The sequence below is a fragment of the Taeniopygia guttata genome, chromosome 6, assembly GCF_048771995.1.
Source record: "Taeniopygia guttata chromosome 6, bTaeGut7.mat, whole genome shotgun sequence".
Classification (NCBI taxonomy): Eukaryota; Metazoa; Chordata; class Aves; order Passeriformes; family Estrildidae; genus Taeniopygia; species Taeniopygia guttata.
In genome coordinates, this window is record NC_133031.1 from 29,541,991 (window position 1) to 29,568,817 (window position 26,827).

At 35.8% G+C, this 26,827-nt stretch overlaps 1 protein-coding gene across 5 annotated transcripts in view; it reads left to right on the forward strand.

Moving 5' to 3' along the window:
* Nucleotides 1-26,827, forward strand: part of ATRNL1 (attractin like 1) — a 427,695-nt gene that overhangs the window by 49,702 nt on the left and 351,166 nt on the right. For all 5 annotated transcript variants that reach the window (XM_030276507.4, XM_002186719.7, XM_030276506.4 and 2 more), the window contains exons 6-10: nucleotides 3,294-3,468; nucleotides 4,550-4,637; nucleotides 15,484-15,739; nucleotides 21,462-21,645; nucleotides 25,604-25,758. In XM_030276507.4, the coding sequence (XP_030132367.4) occupies nucleotides 3,294-3,468; nucleotides 4,550-4,637; nucleotides 15,484-15,739; nucleotides 21,462-21,645; nucleotides 25,604-25,758 (858 nt within the window). The remainder of the gene's footprint in view (nucleotides 1-3,293; nucleotides 3,469-4,549; nucleotides 4,638-15,483; nucleotides 15,740-21,461; nucleotides 21,646-25,603; nucleotides 25,759-26,827) is intronic.

Sequence of the window (26,827 nt, forward strand, 5' to 3'; positions counted from 1 at the left end):
ACCCAGGGGCCATTGCAGGAGGTGCCTCAGCTGATGTGCATTAGGATTTCTGTGTCATTCCTGGAGGAGCCTGAGTCCTGGCACAGCTTGCTGCCCTGCTGCTTTAGCTGGACAACTCACCTGGATCTCTCTGTCTGCCATTTTCAGCAAGGCTATTTGCAGGATAGGAGAAATACTTAAATCCAATCTGGATATGGCAGAGCTGTGCTGGGGCAGTGTAGGGATACATGTGTACATCTACTGTTAAAGTGCCTAGAAGGAATTACTGAGCCATTCCAGCACAGCTGGTCTGACTGTAGGACTGGTTTCAACCACTGAGTTGTGGTGGTTGAAAAATTATATTAAAGGAATTATTCTTAACTCAAATGATCACATAAATAAAACCAGAATAAACAAATAATTTAAAAATTTCTTTGATTAGATTGCATGAAGGGCATTGTAAAATTTATATTCAACATATCAATACTTCTGTATTTTTTCTCCTGTGCTCCCAAAGGAAAAGATTTGGTTTGAAGACAGTAGATGATGTTTAGTCATTTAGGTGGAAATTGATCTTATGACTCAAACTACTGGAACAGATTGTTACTGTGTCTTTTCATGAAACTCCTCAATAAATAGAAATTAGATTATTTCTTTTGTGTGGTGGGGATAAAATCGCCTTTTTAAACCTATAGAGTTTTTTCCTATCTTGGAGGATAACGTAATTGACTTCCAGTTCAGGTTTATAAAGTTGTTTGCTGTTTTTAAACCACTCCTCCCCATCCCCTGTGGATTGACTGACACATTAGGAAGATAAGAAAGATACTCAGTTTTAAATGAATGGAGAAAAATAGTATTTGCATAAAACATAACAAAACATTTTTTTCATTATCTTTGTTCTGCAGCTGGAATGCTCTTTGTTGCACAGAAGGCACATATTTAGTGAATGTAATGTTTCTGAAGAGAATATGTATTTTTTCTGAAATAATGGTTTGTATGTATTCAAGTAGGAAAATCTATAAATGATATTCATAAGTCCTACATTTACCTTGTTTTTATAAAGCAATAGCCATGTAAAAGAATTTGCTTTTTAACCAATATTTTGATAGAGGCCAGTACTATTCTATTGTTCTGCATTTTTGCTATATATTTCATTTTTGTCCCGATTTATACATAATGTGGTCAGCCCTTGCTCATGGCAGGGGTTGGAGCTAGATGATCTTTAAGGCTCCTTCCTTCCTTTAAGGCTTCTCTGTGCGCAGTGGTGTTTGTGCTTTCCCTCACCTTTCCTGTCGTTCAGGTGTGACGGAGCACTGAGGCTGGAAAAGGCTGGCTGGGACATTCTCTCCATCACTGATGTGGCTGAGATTTTTACATTCTTACCCGAGCATGAGGCGCTGTTCTTGCGCTGGTGTTGCTGCGCTCGGTGTCGGGTGTCCCTGGCTGGATGTGCCGCAGGAATTCTGCTCCGCTCGCCACCAGGGGTCCCTGCTGGCCGCGACATCCCGGGGCTCGTGGTGATGCTGCCTCTCCTTCTGACCTGCAGGCACCCTCTCCATCATTTTAAGCTCTTCCCTGATCAAATAATACTTAATCAATTGTTTATTTTAAAGCCCTTTTACATTCAAATTAAGTGTTTCCTCCAACAATCACGATTTTGCTGAGGTTACAACTCTATTATAGTATAAATTATTGATGGTTAGGAAATAATATACTGAATTGTTCATGCTCTTATTAGACCTCATTCAGATACCATTAATCTTTTCTGAGGAGAAGTTACAATGAACTATGGAAATTGAGTGTCTCCATCATTCAGTGAATGGAAGGTAATTTGGATACAATTGGATATCATTCTTCTATAGTATACTAGGAAAAGTTGACAGCTGGTTATGTACACTTTGGATGCCTGGTTGGTGTGTACAGGGAAAAAAAAAGCAACAAATTGACCTCAAAATTACAATAAACATTGGAAAAACCATAATCTTCCCGTGCTTCCATTCTCCCATGATAATGTTTTAAAATCATTGTAAACTTGATGTACATTACTTTTTTAGCTTACTTAGTAAACTTCAGCAGCTCTCTCTTCTAAAATGTTGTGTGGTCTCTCCTTGAGTCTTTGCATCTGGAGCACCCTTGGCAAGGGGAGTATCCTTGCCAAAGAGATCTGATATTTCTTACGTGAAGAACTGTCTCCTCTTGTTTGCTTTGAACATGGCTTCTTCAAGTTGCATTTCATAAAACTCAGCTCTTTATATTCAGAGAGACTGTGGGCTCTTCATTCACCCTCTCTGTCACTTACTTTATAGAAATTTATAACTCACTTCCAAATTTTGTTTTTTTCCAAGTGAAAAACTCAGTAGTTCAAAGGAATTCAGTGGTTTCTGTAATTGGAACATCCTTATTACTCTTCTGCAAACAGTCTCCAGCACTAATCTCTTTTTTTTTAGTAGGACACAGTTTTCTAAGGTTACACAAGCCACAGATTTATGCAGTGAGGTATGCAGATTCTGACACGATTCTTTGTTTTGACCATTGCTGAGTGGTGATGTAATATTTTCATGAGCTATCCTGAGATGATCCTAAAATGTACCTTACTTAAATTTGATTTTGCTGTTCATGATTTTAATAGTCTTATAGCTAAAAAAATTACGCATTTTGCTGACTTTTCTTACGTTGACAAAAATAGTTGGCTGAAATACATTTGAAAAGTATATGTAGTAGATGTGGGTTTGGTGGCTTTGTATAATGATCTATAAAATGTTATAAAATTTAAATATTCAAGTCATTATTTTGATAAAGCACTTGATAGTGTATATTCTTCTTGAAAAATGATGCAGAACAGCATTTGCAAAAGTAAAATTTTACTTTTAAGATTTAATATAGTATAATGCATATCGTAACTTAATTTACTGTAATATTATTTGCTTTGATAAACACTTATTCTGGTTCAAATACAGTATAGTTTTTCTCCAAAGGTAACATACAGTGCAAAAAATTTTAGGCCTAAGTGATAGGTCATTTAAAAATGTGATGCTTTGTGCCTTTCTTTCAATTTGTGACTCACAGTCTCTTTTCTGGGAAGAATGTGGAAATGAATTGTTATTATTTGAGCTAATCTAATGCTTTCAATTAGATTGACATCCCATGTTGTCAATTTTTTCACTGAGCATCTGTTAAACATAAAAGTGTACGCCATATTTTATCAGAATGAGCAATCCTGACATCTGTAATTAAGCCTCCCCTGTTTCTGCTTTATTGGCTTTAACATCCCCATCTAACAGATTGTACAAATTGCACATTTGTTTACAAAACAGGCCCAGATTGTTCTTTGAACGTCCCCTCCACGGAGTCCTACTGGATCCTGCCCAACGTGAAGCCCTTCAGCCCCTCCGTGGGCCGCGCTTCCCACAAGGCCGTCCTGCACGGGAAGTTCATGTGGGTGATTGGTGGATACACCTTCAACTACAGCTCATTCCAGATGGTGTTGAAGTGAGTGGTTTCTCCTTTCTGATGGGGCTTAGGGAAAACAGATCCTACCAGGGAGGGAGCTTCTATCTTCTAATTTAGCTGAAAGGTTTATATCTCTTTTAGATTCTTTATTAATGGTGTTATTTTATGCTTGTAATTTTCTTACGATTATAGAAAGTGAAAATATGGGCAACATCAAACTGGAGGTGATATTTATATGTACTTCAGTTTGAAAAACTGCAAAGCATAAGGAGCTTTGTGGTGATAAAATAGTGAAAGAAATTCACTGCTGATACTTTCACATGGTACATTTTGAAAGCCATGTGCATTATTATGGTTACAGAACACTTGTATTTAGTGCTTGCACTTTGCTGGTGCCGTCCCAGTAGGGTCAGGCAGGTCACGTGTATTCCACTTTTTTATACTTACGGCAGTTTGTGTGTGTATTTGACCACCTACTGAAAACAAAGTTGAAGCAGCTGTAAATAGGACCCAGGTGATTTGGATGATAACTTCGTATGTAAAGGTCTAAATGTAGCAAATGCAAGTGTTAGGTTCTATTTTTTAGCACATTATTAGCATGTTTACTTCTCCTGTTGTTGTCTATCTGTTGCTTTCTTCCACACATTTGCAATCATCCAAAACAAATCCCATCATTTTTTAAATTTTTCTTTTCTACCTTTATTATTTTTTTTTACCTCTTATCTAATGTTATGCATTGATTAATTAATAAAACTGTAATGGAAATTAAAATCAACCATATACTTAAGAGGGTGTCCAACAGTAAATCTTCAGAGTAGTGCAAAAGCATGGGGCATGAGCAGTTTGGTGGGCTGGGAATTTTCACATGTCTGATAGCAGAACAAGTCTTGTGATTTTTGTTAGTTACTCCTATTTTCTGAGACTGTTGATGAGTCCCTTAAAGATCTGCTCCTGTTCTGCTTGAGGAATATTTAGTGCACTGTCACAAGTTGTAATAGTTCAAATGATTGTGTTGCCCCACTAACAAATTACCATGCCAGAGTTACAATTAGTTTGAGCATACAAGCCCTTCTATTTCCTCTACAGGTTGAAAATGTTTCTTTTTCTATTTCTCTTTTAGCTACAATTTGGAAAGCAGTATATGGAATGTAGTGCCTGTGTCCAAAGGGCCACTTCAGAGATATGGACACACTCTTGCTTTGTATCAGGTTTGGACTCTTCGTTGTTCAGTATAATAAATTTATATGTGTGTGCTGTTAGTGATCTTAAAATGAGTCACCATGAATGGAAACTTTTGAGGATAATTTAATTTCTAAGTATTTTGTATTACTGTTTTCTTCTTCAGTACTTAGGTATATTGCACAGGTTTTGGAACAGAGATTGTGCAATAGTTGTCAATCAACTTTGCTGACCATAAACCTTCTGGGCTAAACCTGCCAATAAAAGGCAGAGGTGTGTGTGAGATATAATTGGGGTTGTGGGCAGTTCTCCTGCTCAGCAGGCACCACCCCAGGGGCTGAACCCCGCAGGCAGAGCCAATTGCTGGTGGCAGGGTCCTTTGGCACTGCCACACCTGGGCAAGTGATGGCCCAGGTGTGGGGACTGCCCAGGGAATCCAGGAGCACAAGGAGACAGGACTGGAGAGAAGGCTCCAACTTATGCCTGAGGGGGCTACCAGGGGGACAGTCTGCAGGGGGTGACAGAGAAATACAGAATTGTTAACTGTGACAGAGAAATACAGAATTGCTGTCACAAATTTTCCTTTGTTTGCATAAGGCACTGTCAGCAGGGCAGGACAAACAGGATGGTAACAAGTCAGACCAGAGTGTTCATCTCGCCTGGTAACACCTCTTGAATAATGGGTAACAATGAATGCCTAGGGAAGAATATAAGACAAAATGACAGGAACTTACAAAAGCTTCCTCAGACTGCTGTCCTACTTTGCAGCTGGGGTTTCCTAAAATAGATAGTATTTTTGTGGAAAAATTATGAATCCCTGTTGTTTTTTTTTTTTTTCAATTTTTGGACCATGTATTTATTTTAAAATTTACATCATCCTGTGCCTAAGAATTCCAGAATATTTTTTTTAAGAAATAAAACCTTCTCAGAAAGTGGTACTAGCTGGTTTAATTTTGATAATCCCTACTTCTTATTCTCCATTTATTTCCTCATACTACTCACAATTTTCTGTAAGACCGTCATACCCTCCACCATTTCTTTTTCATACTGAAAATTCCTTGTGTTTTTAATAATCCTCTATAAGGAAGATATTTCATACCTTGGGTAATATTGTACCATTGCCTTTTCCTCTTCTAATTCTGTTCTATCCCCTTTGAAAAAGGAGGACTCCGTGTTTAGTGTGTTCTTGCCTCAGAGATTGATGTCATAGGGAATTCAGGGTCTAATTTTTTTCCTATTAATTCTTTAGAATACTTTAGCTTTTTGAAAATCTGCTGTTGGCTTTTAACTGGATTTTTATAGAACTGTCAGTTACATCCTCAGGATCTCATTCTAGGCAATTCAAAACCCATTCCCATGTGTTTAGACTTGAAATTGTTTTTTCACATAGGCATCTTTTCATCCTTATGCATGTGAAGATTTATTTACTCTTTAATTTTTTCTTGTATTCCAGATGCAGTATTAGGAGATTCTTCTGCAATTATTTGCCTTTGACCATTGTCTCAGCTATTTTAAATAACATAGTAGAGTCAAAAAGTATTGCTGTTTTTCCACTCATCCCCATGCCAGCTTATTTTTTTAACATATTGACTAAGCAAATCCCAGCTGTAAAGGTCTGTGGAACACCATTAATGATCTTTATTTGTTTAAGAAGTGACTATTTTCCCCCCCAAACTTTACTTTATAGACTTAATTAGCCTTGTGTTTGCTTTCTTTGTTCCAGAACATGATAGTTCCTATAGGGCATAAGGAATATTATCAAGCATCTTTTTGAAATTTCAGGTACATGTATAATCTGAACCTTTGATTTCTTCAGAAAAAGCTAATGCTTTATTTGCGAGATATAAACTTCCTTTTTCAAAAATTCATAGACTTTTTCTTAATCTGTTTTTCTGTTTCGCACGCTGAATTGTGTCCTTTCTGCCTCTCCCTTACCAGTTCTTTTGGTATAGACCCATTTTTAAGCAGGAATTTACATACTACAGACAGGGGTTAGCTCTTTAATTTCTTCAGAACTGATTCCAGGGACTTTCTCTGCCAGTTTCTTTTAAAATTTTTTTCTCTACATTAACTTTTCTGTTTTCTCCATAGTTTTTGCTATGGAAATAGCTGTAAAGTCTACCATGAAGAACTCATTTGGGACACTTAACCTCATTTTATTGCTATGGCTTTCACTTCTCAGAATACGCCTTCAGACAGTCTGTTTGCAACACAAAATATCTAGTTAGGTGTGTTGCTAATGCATTTGAAAAGTGATATCTTAATATTTCATATATAAATTCTGCAGGCATCTCATTAAGGTGTTTCATACTTGCCTTGGTGAGTCTCTGTTTTAATGATGAAGTTTCTGAACTTTGTTTTGAACTCTACTTTTTCTTTTATGTTTCCATTATCCTTCTATTAAGTAAAACTTTATTTATTTGTTATTTGTAATAGAAAGTTTTCCTTTCTTGTCAAATAGGATGTGTTCTTGTAATCTGAGCAAAAAAATTCTTACAATGTCTTAGAATTAATTTTATCACATTTTTAATATTTTTCTTTTAAAGCTTTTACCCTTTTAGTTGTACATTTTAGTTTCTTTTTATGTTTGGCCTCCTTTTATATAGTGAGTACTTCCTCCAAGTTAAGAGGAATTCAGGGCATGGGCTGATGTTTTGTTTTGTATTGTTTTTACAGAGGTCTGTTCTTACAGAATGTTGAATCTGTGTGTGGCATGGTGAATATTGTAGAGGTGTTTTCAGTAGTAATATAAACTAGATTTTGTGCATGCCCTAACATTGACTCCAAGCTTGCTTTTCTTCCTGTCGCTTCCCTGATTCATTACTAATGTATTATCTGTTCTTTGAAAGGTCAGATCTTTTTGACCAGTGACTTTGATTATTACAGTTCCTGTAGAATGTGGACTTTTTAGTCAAGAAACATTTGCGTAATGTATCATTTAGCTGTTCAGAATAAAGACTTAAAATATAATTTAACCTTTTTATTTGACAGTGCTAATATTTTCTTGAGACATTCCAAACTAAAGGGTAACTGTTTTAGAAGCCCTTTCACCAGCAAATATTATATGTGATTTGTGTTAATTCAGACATCTCTTTGGATCTCAGTGAAGGAGTGCAACTCATGTTAACAATAATGAAAGCTGCAAGCAAAGGTATAATGTAGAAGCTGTGGTTGTTGTTGAAGACATGTTACTTAGTAATTAGGATTCACTAATAATGAACCTGTGTGAAATATTAACTACTATGCTGCTTGTGCTAGTAATTGTCAAATGTCAGACGTTACATGGGCCGGAAGAAACTGATCATGCAAGTCAAAGAAATTTCGAGGGGAAAACGTACTCCCTTCTGGAGTAACTTCTTAAATTAACTTGTAAAGATAAAGTTCTTATATTTTTCCTTTTAGATCTTCAGTCTCTTGAAGAAGACAGAAAAAGTAATTTAGAGTGAAGAGCAGTAGAACATAATACCTAGAGATGGCAGCTTTGAGCTGTGTTTTCAGCTCTGTACCAGTAATTGTGTAATGTTTCCTTTATGGTTGATAGGAAAAAAATATCCACAGAGCAGAAATTACATTAAGTTTTTTGACTTGAGCTTCTGAGATTTCAAAGCCTAGTGCCAGGCTGGAGTGAGCACGCCAAGCCAGCATTGCCTGATTGTGGTGCAAGATAAATTGCAGCTGTGTGATTGACTTTGTGGAGAATGAAGTAACTTACTGTGCCCATTTCCCTCAGAAAGCTTCTTTGGTAAAATATGAAGTACTGTTCTTCTTTATTCTGAAGAAAAAAGATCTGAGGATTCCTATTGATATACGGTGATAAAAAAATCCTCAAAACTTTTTATGCATTTACAGAGGAGAGAACATAAAAGAGCTCTTGCTTTTAGACCAACTAAACTGTTAAATAGTTTTCAAGCTGATTACTGGAAAGGTGCTGTTAGCAAACGGTTCTGCTGCATCTCATAAATTGTATGTAGTTTCTGGCATCTTGATACTGAAAATATCAATGTACTTTGAAATAATTTATATAAGAAATAGGCTTATAAAGAGACTGGAGGAAATGACTTGTGAGGTTTTTAGAGTAGCTACATATAGCTTTGATAAACATGACTAGATAGGGAGTTAGAGTAAATTCCAAAACACTAGATCCCTGGAATTAAGGCAAAAGGGAGCTGCCTGCAAGGTGTATATGTGATCACCTCTGGGACTTTACTCAGTTTTTGATAGTATCACCAAAATTGGCTGCCTTTTGCCTTGTAATTGAGCTCTTGGTGCTGGTCCCAGGACAGTGGGAGGATGGCTGGGCTCGGAGGCTTGTTTTCTTTGAGACTGGCAGTAGAGATGAGCTAGGCAAGCTGATGTAGTAGTAACCATAAAGTACACAGACCATTTTATATGTAGTCAAATTTAATTTAGCTCATTTGAGTTTTATGAATGTAACTTCCACTTTAAAAACTTTATTAAGAAAGGGTAATTGTTTTGATTATTTTTACAAATTATTTGGTGTTGATATGGAGTCTGTATATATCCTCTGGCTTTTTATTAGTCTTATCAAAAGCTAGTGTTAACAGAGCAAAAAAGAGTAAAAATTTTTCCTACTTTATTATGAACTAGATAAAATCTTTCACCAGTTGGTTTATTGTTATTCTTCTAATGCCTATTTTTGCTGGCTATTGTAATATAATTTGAATAGCACTGGGCATAAAGAAGTATTTTCTAACTAGTCTATAAAATAGCTATAGGTAGGTTGTACTAGCAATTTCTGTAGTTTTATTGTTCTGTGACTTTGAATTACATCTTATGCACAACTTGCTCTCTTATTCTGATTTGCAGATCTTGGAAGTGTGAGAAGTAGGTGAGATGAGCTGCCCTACACTTTTTGCATGTAGTCTTGAGAAAAGCCTCTTCAGGGTTCCCTTCTATGAAGTGGCTCTAATTCATCAAGAGAATGGCTCTTTATGTAGAAGTGTCATATTTTTCATTCCTCGTTTCAATGTTATATTCCAGTTGGTTTGAAAGTGAAGTCCAAGTAAGGTCACCTTAATTAATACCATTTACTAAACCAAACAACCAGTGGAAAACTTCAAATAATGAAGAAATAAATTGACAGCACTCTTGATCTCCTGACATACAATGTGGTGGAGTATTGTCTTGACCTTGAATTTGTCCTGTTAGTAAAATAAGTTAAAATGTTCCTCTCCAGTATTTTATTCAGGTTCTTATTCAGAGAGGATATAGTCCCACAACAAACTAAGAATTACTAAATCAGGCTTCAGGAAGAGGAGTTAAGTGAAGTCTGTCAGAAATGGTCTAATGAGAGGATTACTGGATCAAATAGAAGTGTAACTAATTTTAATTTTGATATAACATATAAAATATTTTTGGTACTGTTAACTGTATTAAAGGAGATAACAGTCTGTGGAAAGGAAGAGGAAGTATTAGACAGTCCTAAGCCAGGTGGTGCATCTTGAATGCAAAGAAGAGGCTTGTGGAGGATGAGTTATTGCCAGATAACATTTTGTGAGACTTGTATTTCGCTTGGGGAAAAAAAAAAGGAGAATTTCTTTAATGATGTACCAATTTGACTAAACTTTTAGAAATTTCAGATAGAAGTGCAGAGAACAAAAATCCTAATAAATGTTAGAGTTCTGTTAGTTTACATAAAGTTAATTTCAATATCAAGGTATAGATACAGTCTAGGGGAGAAAAGATTGATCTGGTTTCTAGAAAATAGCAGATGCCTGTTCATGTAGTTTGTGAGTAGCATTTCTTTGGCCAATTCTTCAGGAACAGTTTAGATTTATATAAGAATTAAGGCAGAAAACTCATTTCTGAGAGAGAAACTTTTCTATGTAGCCATGATATAGTTCAGAAATGCAAAATTTAAATTATGTGGTTATTTTAATGTGATTAACTTTCTTCCAATTCATTAGAAATGGATTATAAATTACCCCTTTGTTGCATGTGGGTTTTTTTTTCCCCACCTTTTTTAGTGGTATCTACCAGATAAGCTTCTTTTGGAATGCAGGCAGGATTTGCATAGAGTGTGTCATTCCAAGGTACAGCCTGAGCAGTTAAGCATTGTTCCTTTGGGAAAAAGAAAAATTATGAAGTCTAAGGAATAAAAAAATGATAAGTTTTAGAAGTCTTGAATTACTGCATTTATATGAAATATAAAATCAATATTAACACTGAGAAAAGGTATAGGGAAGAGAACACGTCCAAGGTCAATCAAACAAATGATTTTTGGCTGTTTGTTCAGGATTCAATGTGAAGTGTGTGCATGTGTTACTCTACTGTGGTGTAGAGTTTATTCATTGGGACTTAAGGGACAAGTGAGTGCTCCTGGTCTTCTGGTGATCTTTTAAAATATCCTCCTTTATCAGTTTAATTTTACCTCACTCTAGAATGCTCCTCTGTCAAGGATCTGTGAGCAACCTCTTCCAGTCTTGACCATTCTCAATGAGAAATATTTATTCTTATACCAAAATTGAATTTCTTGTAATCCAAATTGTGCACATTGTGTCTGGTTTATTTGCTGGATTACCTTGGGAAGAATCTGGCTACCTCTTTTTTAACCTCTCCTACCAGGCATTTGATTTTCTTTGAATTACTTTGTTATTTAACAAGCATCGTCTCCAAATATGATGATGGTATCAATAAGATGAAGAAATCAAGAGGAATTTCATGTCTGTAAGTTGGATTGATTCTTCCAGCCTTCAAATTCTGACAGTTTACTTTTTCTCCTATATTTGAGTTATTCTCTTGGTCCAGTCAAAAATGTGCATGTCATCCATTACTTTGTAAGAGCAATTCTAGATCAAATAAATGTTTTCTTCTCTTGAGAAATGTGATTTAACTATTTTCTTCAAATCCTGGTTTGTTCTTATCATTACTGCCTTCTGCTGTCATCTTCTCTGTCCAACATGCACACTCAACTATTTACAGATAATATGCCTTCTTTAATCTTTTTTTATCATTATGGTCCATCAAAATTTTCCACTGAAGTATTTTTTTCAGGAAAAAATGCGATTTGAGAAAATGGAAACATTTATTGGAGTTTTGGTTCCATTGAAGCAAACAGGAGCTGCACTGGTTGTTTTGTTGGCTTGGACTTGAACACCTGCCAAGAAACCATCTGATGGGATCTGTAGGTGGAATGTCATGATTGAGTGAGCTGTCGACCTGCTCTGTTCGCAGGAAGAAATTTCTCTTTTTTCTGTAATTCACTATTGAGCTCTGAAGTTCAATAAACAATGTACTTTTCTGTACTTCAATTTGCATAAAGTAATAGTTATGTGAAATTTTGGTTTAAAAACCACAAGGTCTTTCAAGGTTCTCGTAACTTAGAGAATGTTACACATACGATAAAATATACCTAATATGGCCAAGGTTAGTTTATTGAGTAAATGCTCAACTTTTCTATCTCATACAGTAATTGAAAGTGTTTGCTTTGATACCTGGTATCAGAACTTTAAAATATGAATGTGTTGGAGACCTTGTATCATCTTGGTGCTTATCTACCTGTTTTGTTATCTCTTCAATGGAAAAATCTGCTTCTTGTCTTTTTTGATCTTTGAGACTGAGGACATCTTTTAAGATCCTTAATTTGGGCCAGATTCTTCACACTTTTTTTGCACTAATTTCACAAAGACTTTCAATTTTATATTTTTGTTGCCTTTTAAAAAAATATATTATTTTACTTTGTAGTCCTGCTTGCTTTGCTATCTTATAAACAAATGTCTACTATGCTTAATTCGGGTAAAGGTCAGCAGTGTTTGTGTGAGCATACTTAAAACTCTGTATCTTATGTGTTGTGTCTTTCAGAAAGCCTCACCTTTAGCATATACCGAGATTTATATTTAGTATATAAATAGCTTATAAAGGTAGTATAACATTTATAAAGGGGTTCCTTCTTTTCTGTCGCATTTTTATGCTGCATAGGACCATTTGCACTTGTATAATTCCTACAATCTATTCCTGTTAAGGCTTTCCAAAGAAATGTCTATCTTCATGTGCTTAGGAGGTTGGTTTTTGCTCTGTATAAGTATGCATGTAAGATTTTTTAATTTCAGTTCTGTATTTCTTCCACTGATTTTGGTCTCTCAGCTTGTTTTTCACTGTGTTCAGCTGATCATCACTTACTTTTAAAGCATTTTTCACCAGTGCTAGGAGATTCTTAATCTCAGAAATAGCCCTTAGCAAAGCTTAGTTAAATCTGGTTTTGGGGCTGATAAAGCAGTTATCATGACCTTCTTGTCTTTTTCTCTGTGAATATTCCTGTATACAGGATCTGCTGTGTCACCTAAAAGATTGCTCCTCACAGAAGTGTTCTTTTATCTGAACTTTGAATCATTTAAGCAGAACTGTGAGGAGGACTTTGCTATTGTCAGCTGTCTGAGAAATAATTTCAAAGTTCATGCAGCTCTTCAGGTCACCTTTTTTTTTTTTAAGTGTCTTTCCTCAGTGTCAGAAATATTTTTTTTCAAATACTGTTGTACAGCCCCTGCAGCTCCCTAATTAGCTTTCTGTTTATGCTATAATCAGTTATCAGCATTTGAAAATAAGTAGTTGACAATTTTAGTGATGCTGATTTGACTTTGGAGATCTATGTGGTATTGTTTCAAGAAGAATGTTTGTTCAAACCATTCCTTTGGGTCAATGCACATCCTTCTTCAGTTTTTGTGGGTCTTTACCAAGCTCTTTGAAATGTTTTATTTCCTAGGAAAAGAATGGGTTCAGATACATATCTCTCTAATCCTACTACAAATTCCTTCTGTGAACAGCTTTTGTTCAAACACCACCAGTAACACAGAGTAGCCCTGCACAGGAAAGATTTAAATTCGAAATCGAGAAATGTTCCCCTCCCTCAAATGAAAAAAAAAAAAAAAAAACCTTGAAAATTTTGCAGAAATTTCAAGTGTACTGTGTAAGTGCATCAGTTTGGTCAGGCATTTGCTGACTAATCTCTCTGGGTATTGAGGAGTCTTACTGTTCTGGACTCTATTCCTCACCATCAACTACATGTGTATGGGGCAGCATTATAACCCTCTAAAGCACTTGTTCTGCTGGACTGAAAAGACTTTTTATTTAACTGATCACGTATATTTGCCACGCCTGCCCATTCATAAAGGGGCAAGAGCTCATCTTTCTTGATATGTATGATGATAATAACCCAAAGTTTACGTATCTATGTTTACAAATCCATCAACTCCTTTTACAATGTCTGAAATTTCTGCATGATTGATGCAGACACTTCTTTGGTTCCTTATCTTCCAGCCTTTTTCTGAGTATTTCATGCCAAGTCAAACTTTGCGAAATATGCTAAACCTGCAGCTTCTTTTTTTTTTCCTTCTGATTTAAACCTGACAAGTCTGCGTTTAGGGTGAGCCCTAAATATTACATTGCAGAATGCAGAAGACAACTGCCAACTGTGCAGCAAGCAAATGGGATACAGAGTGTGTGGGGTGGTTATGTCCTAGCAAAGACTGAGTATCAATTTCAGAACCAAAGGAAGTTTTTTCTGCCCAGTATAAACTGTCCTTGAGCAAGTCTGTGAAGCCAACAATCTGGAATTTGTTCTGTGACTTTGCATACCTTGGCTTATGAATCCAGACAAAGTGAAATTCAGTAGGATTTGCTTTCAGACAATATTTAAGTAAATCACTCATTGCTTACTAGAACAGATGGCCCTGCTGTTTAAGGTGTGTGTCTTTCATGATGGCTGGGATCTCTGCTTTGCATTCCTTAAAAAGAACTCAAAGTACTCCCCTATGGGATTTGATTTTAGTAAATGTGCTCAGGAGGAGCCAGCCACATCCTGGGCTGCATCAAAAGCAGCACGAGCAGCAGGTTGAGGGAGCTGATTCTGCCCCTCTGCTCTGCTCTTGTGGAGCCTTGTGTCCAGCTCTGGGACACCCAGCCTGAGAAGCACTGTTGGAGCAAGTCCTGAGGAGGGGCCACCGAGGTGATCAGACAGGCTAGAGGAGTTGGGGTTGTTCAGCCTGGAGAAGAGAAGGCTCTGGTGACACCTTATAGCACCTTAAAGGGACTGCAAGAGAGCTGGAGGGTGAAGTTTTACAAGGGCATGGAGAGAAGGGAGAAGATGGCTTCAAACTGTGTGAGGGCAGGTTTGGTTTAGGTTTTGGTTTGGTTTAGGTACTGGTAAGAAGTTCTTCAGTGTGAGGGTGGTGGGGCCCTGTTGTCCATAGAAGCTTTGGCTGCTCCATCCCTGGAATTGTCCTAGGTGAGTTTGGACAAACTGGGGTAATGAAAGGTGCCTCTGGCCATAGTAGTGGGGGTGGGAGAAGATGATTTTAAGGCACCTTCCAACCCAGGTAATTCTGTAATTCCATGTATGCATTTTCCATTTTCTTTGGGTTCTGGTGACTGTATTTTCTCAGAACTTAAGTTACTTTACTGGTAGGGAAGAATGTGCTCTCTTGTGCATGTGCTGAATGAAATCCCCATAGACTGAGTGTGTGGAAAATCACATTTTAATTCTGTGAACTGTTCCTTAAGAAAAAAATATAATATCCTTTCTGTTTAGCTTTTTTAAAAATAGAATACTGCAGTATGGATTAGAGGTGCCATGTAATTAAAGGTTTTCTGGTTGAAATAATCTCTTTGAGATTCATTTTGGTGTCATTTTCATGGCTAGGTTTATTTTTAAGAGAAATTGACTCCTTATCATTGTTGGTTTAGTTTAAGTATCATTGTCTGGGATTAGTCTGATATTGAGCTGGTTAATGTAAGATTAAATGTGAAGATTTAAATCAGATTGCTCAGTTATGAAATACTGCTCAGCAGAGGCGTGTGCAGTTCAGATGTTATCTTTATGTAATCCATTATTTGCTTTCTCCTCTCTCCCCATTTTTACAGGAAGACATTTACATGTATGGAGGCAAAATTGAAACGAGTTATGGCAATGTCACTGATGAACTGTGGGTTTTCAACATACCCAGTCAGACGTGGAGTACCAGAGTTCCTGCAGTCCTTGTCCATGGACAGCAATATGCTGTGGAAGGTCATTCAGCACACATAGTAGAGCTGGACAGTAGAGATGTGGTTATGATTGTAATTTTTGGATATTCTTCCATATATGGTTACACAAGCATTGTGCAAGAATACTACATCAGTAAGTCACTTTCAAATTATTTTGGTCACAAGCTGATAAAAAAGTGTGGTTTTTTTAAGTGAAAAAAAGTGATTTTTCTTCTTTTCAGAAAGAATTTTTTTTTTTCCAATTTAAATAAAGCCTTACCTTTTTTTGTTCAAGTTATATACATAGGATTTCTTGCCAAATGTTTCATGTGTGTTTGGAGCACCGTGACATTTTCCATTTTTCAATGTTGTTGTGGTACCCTAAAGAGGATAAAAATTGAAACCAGGAATTCTTCACCGTTGTAATTGTGATGAAATGTAGTTTTTCAACACAGACTTTTATCCTACACAGAGTGCAGTTAAGATACCATTTCAATGGAATAATATTGAAAATTTACACCTGATAAATTCTTAGGTGTATTTATATGCCTACTAATTAAATTTATAGTCTTCTACATTTGTTTAATTACTTTTTTCTGTTGAGTTTACCTGAATATCTCAGATATTTATGCAATTACGGGAGGCATAATACAACATTTCAATGTAATACCTACACGCTAAGGGATGATAACTGGTTTTAATTGTCCATTTAATTTTTTTTCACATATGCATATTTATATAACGACTGTTTAAACAGATTTATAGGTTCAGAAAATCCCTTTGAAACTCAGATAGTCCTTATGCCCTCTGGCATTATCTCTGATGGCAGTGTCAAAATTATTTAACAGTGTTGAAAAAGGATAAAAGTGAATGGCAGCAAGAGGAAGAGCACCATAATGTTCTTTATTCACACTGAAAAATTCCAATTTAACTGCATAAAAGCTACCCTAAAACTCTGGTCTTAGAATGATGTTTTACAACAGTATTTTAATATTTGTTAAGCATTAAAGGCTGTTTTTTAGAAAAACTGACTTTCAGAAAGTTGGCTTTTTTGACCTATCAGAGATGTTTTCTTTTTTTACTGTAAAGGAAGCAATATGTTGTTCTAGGTTTCTGCATGCTCATTCATGTAATGTTTATTGGAGAACTTTGAATTATTTGCTTCTTCTGTTGGAACTTTAAGTTATTTGCTTCTTCACATGCTGCTAATTTAATATGGAGTAGAAGTACCAATTTTATTCTCACCTATTATTGTTAGTTTAATTAGGAAGAAGGGAACATGATTTGTATTGTAAAATTTTCTGCCTGGCTGATTTTATTGATAGCCTTATGGTTGAAATGGACAGCTTGTTCCTATGTTTTTTTTTTTCTTTAATGTTACAGCTATGTTTGTGGAGGATTAATAAAACAATCTATTTAAGCATGTATGACACACAGAAAAAAAGAAAAAACCTCAAACCTTCCCTACCATGGGGATAAGCTTGGAGTAAGAGAAAGCAGTTCTCTATCAATTGTGTGTCAATTATTCTCAATTTTTAATGTCTCCTTTTTGAGAGTACATTTTTGTTGTATTCTAGTGAGAGATTTAGTTTATTAGAGAAATTGTGTTTCACTTGCATCAAACACAAAGGAAACTGGTAGCAGTGTGGGGTATTACTGTGGAAACCCATTGACTTCAGGTGTCTCCTCATCTGATGAAGGATTGACTGTTGGGGTTCACAGAACTTGGCAGAACATGGGGTACCTGAACCATTACTGCCACAGAGAACTCTCATGTGTCATTTCACCTCACTGCATCTCCTTCCTTTCCCTCCCCTTGAAGTGAAATGAATTTTGTGGTAAACTTTCCTGAGTTTTGTGTTGGCTGTAGCATTTATCTACAGTTTTGCAGCTGTAGGAACACATTTTTAACCATAAAATTCCAGATGGTGGTTTGAATTAAGAATTACTGTTTTTTTGGGAGGACTTTAGCAGTACAGGATCCAAACTTAAAAGACATAGGAAGTGATACGCGTTCCTGTGAACTCATCTGAATAGGAAAGGAAATTTCATAAAAATAAGGGTATCATATTTCTATTTTTATAATATCACATGATTTTTTTTTTCTTTCTCTGCTTGCTTTAAAAGCATATTGCTTTAACATTTCAAATTGTACTGTTATGGTTTCTACATGTTATCAGTAATGGCTTTTAGTCCTAATGAAGGCTATTTTTTTAAGCATTTGCCACATGCCTACTGAAAGAAAGAGGCAAAGAAGCAATTTTTCATTTGGTTCATATGTACTGAAACCTCTAGGATCCAGTACTTTGATGAACTTGGTATGTGGAATTCTGGTGCTAAAGCCTTATTTAGTTGCTGTGACCATGATTTCCATGAGGTCTGTGTTAACACCTGAAGAGGTTTTAAATAATTTTGGAAATCGCTAGCTTTTCATGTAGGTATGTAGTTCTTGTTGATAAAACATGCCAATCAAAGGTGTACCCAATCTCAAAATGTCGCTGGCATTGTCAGATTAGGGGAGAAAGTAATTTCTATCAGAGTAAAATAAATTCTGGAGTATTGGCCAGGGTTTGCAGGCAGATTTTCACCATGCAAAGGCACATGAATTTATTTCCACTCCAAAGGTGTGGTGGTTGCTGCTGGAGGAAAAGAGCTTCCTGTTGTCCTTTCTTGCTGCACCCAGACTTATGACTTCTGAGGAGCCAGTAAATCCTGGTGTGGGAATTATGTGAATGATTTTATGAACTTGAACCATAAAGCTTTTCTGGGTTACTCCCCAGGGAAATTTATTTCCCTTTAGGTTAGCAATACCTCATAAACTTTCTAAGAATCTCAATGAGAGTCTCAAGGTGAATATAATAATGTTGTTTTGTTTTAGCTGAGGTTTATAAAGGCTCCTTATGTATTAAGAAACTTCTGAATAAGTCTTCTGTGATTTTATTTCTTTTGCAAGATAGGTTTCTTTGGATTAACATAATATCACTGTATTTTAGACTGATTTTTTATGGCTTTAGAAGTAGGTTATGGATTGCTTTTGATTAAAAGTATTTCTTTGAAACAATGTAAAAAGAAGTGGCCCCGTGACGTAATATGCCTCCTCTTTTTTGCTAAAGTTAGCATAAACTTCCTGGTTGCTTGTAAATTTTCAAGTTTGTCACTGTGATAAAATGAACGTGGCACACCAAGGTGCTTCTTGGACATTTTGTTCTTTTTAACTTCTTTCTACCTGATCTATCTGAAGGTTGTATTATGATAAGGACAGATAAGACCAATGTATCTTCCTTATTTTTACGCTGCATACTAGACTTGAAATTTAAATCTGGAAAAATAGTTTTTTAAAATCTCCTATTTCCTTATTTCTGGCTTGTTTGTTCATGAAGCTCTCTCTGCATTTGACTTTTTAAGCTGTTGAGAATGCAATTTCAACTAGTTTGGTCAATTAAGTACTTCTTCTTATTATATATATTTCTATATTCTTATGATATCATGATAGAAAGAGGGGGATCTCTGAATATGAGAAGGCTTATATAAACATCTTCAATAAAAATTGAATTTTTGTTAAAAAAAGGTAGGTGAAGATTCATATCAATAAGCTGCTTCAAAAAGTCAGATCACATACATAGTAATGTCTTTAAATATAGACAGGATTGTACTTTTGTATGAATGATGCAATACTCAAGATGCTAAAGTGTGAATGATATCAAAACTGTACATACACGTTTCAGTATTTGAAATTCAGGCAGCTCAGCTAAATTTTAGAATGGGAAGTAGAAGGAGCAACATAACGCTGCTTTTGGCTTTTATTTTGGAAAGATGTTGCTGGACCTCTTTCCTTGAATTTCTGTAGCTATTCATAGCACTTTTTTTCAATTCAAGAAGGAACAGATTTTCATATTTCTGCCCAAGTCATGTGAAGTGATGCAATATACAATGTTACTGTGACTGTTCCAAATGCTACACAGAATCATAGCCACATTTAGGTTGGAAAAGACCTCAGAATCACCAAATACAGCATTGCTACATAAACCATAATGCTTCATAAATGCTACATGAACCAGTCCGATAGAAACGCAAAATATTCTATTATGCATATTATCAACAACATTGTGCCAATTTATGTGGAGAAATAGTTCTTTTCCCCTGAAAAGCATATATGCCAGTCTCTAGGACTGATCATTAAATAAAAAAATAAAGATATTGTTGGTAATAGAAAGGTTTATCTGCAGGCTGACTCCTCACCAGCTCTCTTGCAGAAATTGTATAAGTAAATCTATTTGTTATCAAAGTAATATGTATGTAATGTACAGTATTATCAGTACAAATTTTATATTTGTGTTCAGAATTGCACTTCTTCATAGCTTGATAATATCCAACATGGGGATTGAAATAAAATACTGCTTACATTACACTGCACATAAATAATGTAAATATTCTGTATCAGAAATAAATAGTATTTCTGTAATAAATTGCGTATTACACAAATACCAACTTTCATACACACAAAAATCATCACAATTCTTCCTCAGAATCTATACTTTATAATTTGCCATAAACACTTGTTACTGAAAGAAATGTAACTTATGGAGGCAGTGCCTGGAAACTATTTAAGGAAAGTACGATAGCAAAATCATGAGCCTCTTCATGAGGATCAGGAGAAAAAAGAGTTAATCTAAGCTACCTACATAATATCAGATAAAAATTAGAATGGGATTTAGCCTGTCTTTCAGAGGAAGCAAGGTGTATGGTGGTGTGTGCTGGCCTTGGATAAATGACTTTATAATGGTAGTCAGCTGAGGTTAAGAACTGGGAGACGGCTCCGCTTTGGATGTCCTTGCCCAGACTCTGTTCTGACAATCTCCATGAGGCTGGGAGTGAATTACTTCTGTTTCATGTCTGTAGCACTGACTCCCAGTCATCACAGGCTCTTTGTTATAGGCTGCCTTGTGCAGGAAATACCTCTTGGCTTGCTCTTTTTGTGACTTACATCATCATCTGGGGAGATGGAGGGGGGAAAACAGACGCTTTGGGGCTATGGGCAGCAAGAACTTAACAGGTGTCTTTTTTTTTTTTTTTTTTTTTTTTTTTTTTTTTTTTTTTTGCTATGGTAAAAAATTTTCCTGTTGTATTCTCTTCTTCAGTCATAACAGCTATTGTGGCTGTTTCTATTTGGTGTCACTTTGCAGTTATTAATCATGTAATGTAAATAATGGATTTAAATGCCAGTTGAATGAGCTGCTATAAAATTATTCTTTTGTGAGTCTTCTGCAACTGAATGGGTATATTTGCAGTTAAACAACTAAGAAACAGTGTTTGGAAATGGATTTTAGCTCAATAATTTTACGGTTACTCCCAAAGCGTCTGCCCATATCCATGCACACTTGGAGCTGCCTTATGTTGTGTGCTTCTCATGACTCGCTGCAGTTCAGTGCCTGCCAGGCTCCTCAGACTCCCTGTGACTGAGCACAGGTGTTCCTAATGAATCTGAAGGAGCTGGAGCACTGAATTCTCATCAGCCATCTCTGGTGAGAATTAATCATAACTCCTAATTTTATATTTTCAAAAAGCTTTGGGCTTTTTGTTTTTGTTTGTTTGTGGAAGTGCTGGAGTCACGTGTGGGAGAGGATAAGATACTGCCTGGCAGCAGTAACAATGATGTATTTTTGACTTGATTAAGAATAGCAGGTAATAGTCTGACATTATCTAATTGCAGATATTTTGATACATTAGTATACAACTACTTCTTAAAATAAATCTTAATAGTTATTGCTGTATTTAGAATTATATTGGAAATTATTTTATATCCTTAAATCTCCTAGTACTGTGATTTAGCAGTAGTAAGCCTTTAAATAATGGGTGTTTTTAAATGTCTCTTCAAGGGTCTAACTCTTGGCTTGTACCAGAAACAAAAGGAGCAATTGTTCAAGGTGGATATGGCCATACCAGTGTCTACGATGAACTGACAAAATCTATTTATGTCCATGGTGGATACAAAGCATTGCCTGGCAATAAATATGGATTGGTGGATGATCTTTACAGATACGAAGTTAATACTCGGACATGGTAAGTTTGATTTATAATGTAGGAAACCAAGTTATAGGTTACTGAAGAAAACAGAAGCATAGAGTAAGGTTCTAGGAAAGTCATGCAGATAACTCTATATCCTTTGCACGTTTCAGAACAACATATTCTCTGCAACAAAATGGAAGAATTGTGGTGAGGGGCTAGACTTGAGTCAATGGATTAGTGGAGCTATTCATTGAGAGAATGGCAGGGAGGAAGCTTTGTGCATGTTCTACAAATTAGGAAGTTCTCCTTTCCAGGCACAACCACTGTGCAGAAATAGCACATGTGAACTGTTTCCTCATGGTGTGAATATACCACTGGTGTATGTTACTGTGGCTGTTATTTAAAGAAGTAAAAAGCCCTAAGAAATGTGGAAGGTTGTTTTTCACAAAGCCATCAGAGAAATAAGAGAGAAGACCTCTGGTATTATATAGGAATCCTTAGTTATGAATGCTCTGTGTTTTTATTTCTATCTATTTCTATAATCTAGTAGTGTTTCTATTTCTATCTATTTCCATATTCTAGTTTATTTTTTCTCAAGTTTATTGTAATTTATGAAGATTACATGTATTTTATGTTCTGAAAGCGACCCTGAATGTTTTTTCTTACCTTACAGATGATTTGAGATCAAGAGCTATTTCTTTGAACATTTTATTCTTGTGATTTAATATTTTTTTAGCGTACTAATGGCTTCACTTTAAGTACCCAAAACTTGCTCTCAGATGTTCGAAACATGGGTTTGGTTTCACTGAGGTTCTTAATACCATTAACTCATGGCATTTGGAAACCTTAATACAAGATTTTTTTTTTTTTAATGTATTTATGAGTTTCTGGAATTTTAATACTTTCTTATTCTATTTTTGGAACAAAGTGATATTTTTTCCTTTGATGGTCTGTTTGACAATAAAATAATAATTGCTGGAATATTTTTATGCATTATTCATATAAAAACTAATAAAGAATACTTAATTTGACTCTGTACTAATGTAGCATTCTCTGCAGCTTGTAGAGAACTCATCTTTGTTTTGTGAGATTTACACTGGGAATGAATTTTACTGTGGGACTGAAAATGGGCTCAGAGGATGGAGTAATGACATGTAGTAATAAAATTTTTGTTTACTGTGTCTGTGACACCTGTTAATTAGCATTCAAAGCACTCAGTGAGGTAAGAGACTGAACGTTCACAGGATAGGTGTGGTATGAGGAAGAGTTGGAATTTTGATGGCTCTCTCATGCCCATGCCCATGCTGGTCCTCACTGTTTGTCTCTGGCACTCATTCCATTTCTGTGGGTCATCTGGCAGAGGTTCACAAGCTTTGGTAAGTTGAGGTATACAAATCTGATCACATATTCAACTCTTGCACGTAGGTTTTCATTTCTTAATATCAATTAAACAAGCTTTATGTTTCTTGGAATGTGAGAGGGCGATATTTTAATTCCTAGTGTGAGCTAATACACAATGGGGTATTAGAGTGCTGGCAATACCTGCATTACTTTGCATTACTGCCCTGCTGCTGCAGCTGGGGTGCAGCATGGAGCTGGGCTTGGATAATGGCCTGAAGCAGTGGAAGCACCTGCTGGCTTCTGGGTGTTTCTGTTACCACTCCAGAGTGGTGCTGCTGCCTGCAGCACTTGGCACTGGCATAGTTAACAGGACTAATGCTTGCAGATACACGGATATGTGCATAAATAATGGATTCAGGGGAAACCTGCTGAGATTCTCACAGAATTTGCATGGGGTTGATATGTGTTGGAGAGTTCTCTAGATTGCCCTCATTAGTGATGCTAATGAATAGTGAAAATCATGGCCAAATTAACAAACTTACAGTTCTGCTGAATCTTGAGGAAAAGTTGCTGCTACTCTGAGGGATGGAACTCATCACACAATATGCAATGATTACAGGAAAAAAACCCCAAAAAACCAAACCACACTGTGGTAAGGACTAGGAGTGGGGCAGCACAGTTGGGTCACAAGTAAAAAAGTGAGAATTCCGAAAAAGAAACCTGTGGAGATTTTTTTGTATCTACTGTGTAGAGGAGAATCCTTAGTTATCCCCAGAACAGTGTATGTCTCTTCAGGCCTTTAGTGATGAACACAACTATTTGTAGACAGCTGCGAGGCAGATCATCAAGGCAGAGACTCGTGTATAGCAATTAGTGTAAATTAGGCAATAGGGGCTGTAGAAAACTGGAGAAGCAAAAGACAGAAAGGTCCCTGTAGTCTGAATGGACAAAGATAACATTTTCCTGGGATATTATCATTATTTCGAGTCATAGCAGCAGAATTCCTCCATTTCCAGTTGAAAATAACTAAAAAATATTGTCTTGTTCTACTTCCACGTAATTCTGATTTTCCATGTTGCTAACTGATGAGTTGAACCCAAACACCACATTTATCTGAGGGTACCATAAGTATACTGTATCAAGCCAATTTGTGGTTAGAAAAACATACTTATGTTGTACTCTGTTTTCAAAGTATGTTAATCAGAAATACACAAGAGAAAAGCAAGTTATTTATTAGGAAAGGAAAAAAAGGGGTCAAAAGCAGAAGCACGTGCATAGGTATGTAAGTGGATTGAAGGAATTGTCCCATTTTTGAGCAATAAAAATACTAATTTATTTTCATTTAGTCTTTGATATTTCTTTTGATGTTACTTTCCAGGGCTGGGGGGAATTTGTTTCAATAATAATATGAGAATTCAAGTTTGTTGCTTTCCTTTGAACTCACCTAAACATGCAATCTTTTATCACTTAAAATATCTCAAGTTTGTTGGTTGATTTGTGTTATTATGTAACAAAAATGAGATGTACTTTAAATCTTTTCCCTCAAACGTGATGATGATGCAAAAATACTGAACAAATATGAGAGTGGTTCAAGAGAGACAGTATTATTCAATCATAAGGAAAGATTGTTGAGTCAGTTTCATACAGGAAACGAATGACTAACACCTTAATTGTAGATTTGAGCAGTGTGTAGTAACATAAATGAAAATGAGAGTCTAAACTTGTAAACTTAGATTACTGAAACAATGAATGGTTATTAGTAGAAAGTGAAGGGTATTTTGTAGTGGTGATCTAATCAGCTCTTCACAAACATGTCTACAGCTGGTCTGCTTAACTAATTCATCTGGTAAAACCCACAGATGGTTACTCTCTTCCTTGGTAAGATTTATTTGCTGGGATTGAATCAAGTTTGTATTCTGTTCTTTCTACTGGCCCCACATCTGCCCCTTTCAAACTGTGCATTGATAGCTCTTGGCTACTGCTGGGGCTGTGCCATTGCTCTGGCACAAAGCAGGCCACACACAGAGAGGCTAAAGTGAATGAAGACAGAGATCAAAGCCTCAGTTGCCTGGACAGTTTTATTTTTTAGCACTGAAATTCGCTATGTTTGAGTTTACCAGTCTGAATAAGTTTATGAAGCAGTGCAAGTGTTTTAAATGTACCTAGAATGCCTTCTACCATTTCTTTTTGGGTCTGAGTGTTCAATTAAAAAAATATTTTCATTTTGCAGTTTTAAGGATGATATACAGATTATTTTAGCCTTCTAAAGAATTTTTATTGCATTTTTTGAGCAAAACTTAACATGGCTAAGGCTATATAAGAATAGGAATTAATGCTATGAATGAGTTTTCATTCAGTCTTGAGTAAAATTTACCATATCAGTAATAATTTCTGAAGAATGTAAACATATTAAAATTAATTTCAGGTATATTATTTGGCAAACTGTTTTATTTTAACTAGAAGTGTGATATTTTACATAAACATATTTTTTTTGTACCATGAGAAAATGGATAATCCTAGAAACAGTCTGATTAAATGTCATTGTATTTACTGAGTAATAGCTATAGTTGACTATTTTTTTTTGTTTTCTGTTGCTTTCATGTATAAATCTTCTTGATGCCCATATGCTGTTTTTCATGTGTGATTATGTATTTGTTCTTATGTTTTGTAGGACTATTTTGAAAGAGAGTGGCTTTGCAAGATACCTTCATTCAGCTGTCTTAATCAATGGAGCTATGCTCATTTTTGGTGGAAACACTCATAATGATACTTCCCTGAGCAATGGTGCAAAGTGTTTTTCTGCTGACTTTCTTTCATATGATATAGGTATGTATTGTACTGTTTTTTTTCTCATTATAGTTTTAAATACCATAATTTTGCTTTCTCTAGTCCAGCTAATGTGATTCTTTATAGTTTGGATCCCAAACACCTTCAAGTTATTTATAAATTTTACAGATTTTTGTTCCATTTTGTCTAAAGATTGTGATTTGTGGGGCAAGGCATTGCAGCATCCATGCCATTTTCAAGGCCCTGGGTATTTTTGTAGTATTTTGGCAACACACTTTTAAGGAAGACAAACTGTAAAAAGGCTCTTCATGGCAAGTGGTATTAGGGCTGAGTGAAGCATGAGGAGCCTTTAGGAGATGATAAAAGGTTGTGGATATAAGGATATATAATTTCAAAAGAGTGTGGCTGAGAGCAAAAAAGATTGGTGTTTGTAAATATATGATAAGAATACAGTTGGTAGAAAAACTGTGATAAGACAAGACTAGGTGGGTGTCAGCTTTCATTCTAGTGAGTGGTTCCAACCCTTTGAGCTGTGCACTTATGGAAAAGCCTCCCTACAGGATTGTGGAGGCTATAAATAGAAGAGAATTCAACGAGTCCATAATCTTTTTCCTATCTTGTGCCACTGCTGTTCTTACCATAAATAATTTTCCCCTTCTCCGATGTTCATGTTTTTATTTTATGCATAGGCTTTAAATATAAACATATAACTTATATTCAGGCTTTAAATATAATCATACAGCACACACTGGGGCCAAAAAGCACAGTCTCTTGTCCTGGGAGCCAAAAAAAGGGAAATGTGTTAGAGCAGCCTGGGAAATGAACTCATGCATGCTCTGGAGAGAATAGCCTGTGGATATTGCCTGGATCTACTTTTGGCAAGCCTTTATCAGCTGCCTACAGTGGTAGAAGAGGCTGAGACATGATCCTTCTTTCAGGACTAGTTAATGGCTCTTTATGGCATTCACTGTAGATATCAATGCGATGTCTTTGCTTTAATACAAAAATAATTACTAATTTCAGTACATGGAACATGTATGGGTTATTTCCTGGCAGTTTAAATGGGTGTGCAAATAATACCTTAGCAAAACAGATGAATTTTTTTACT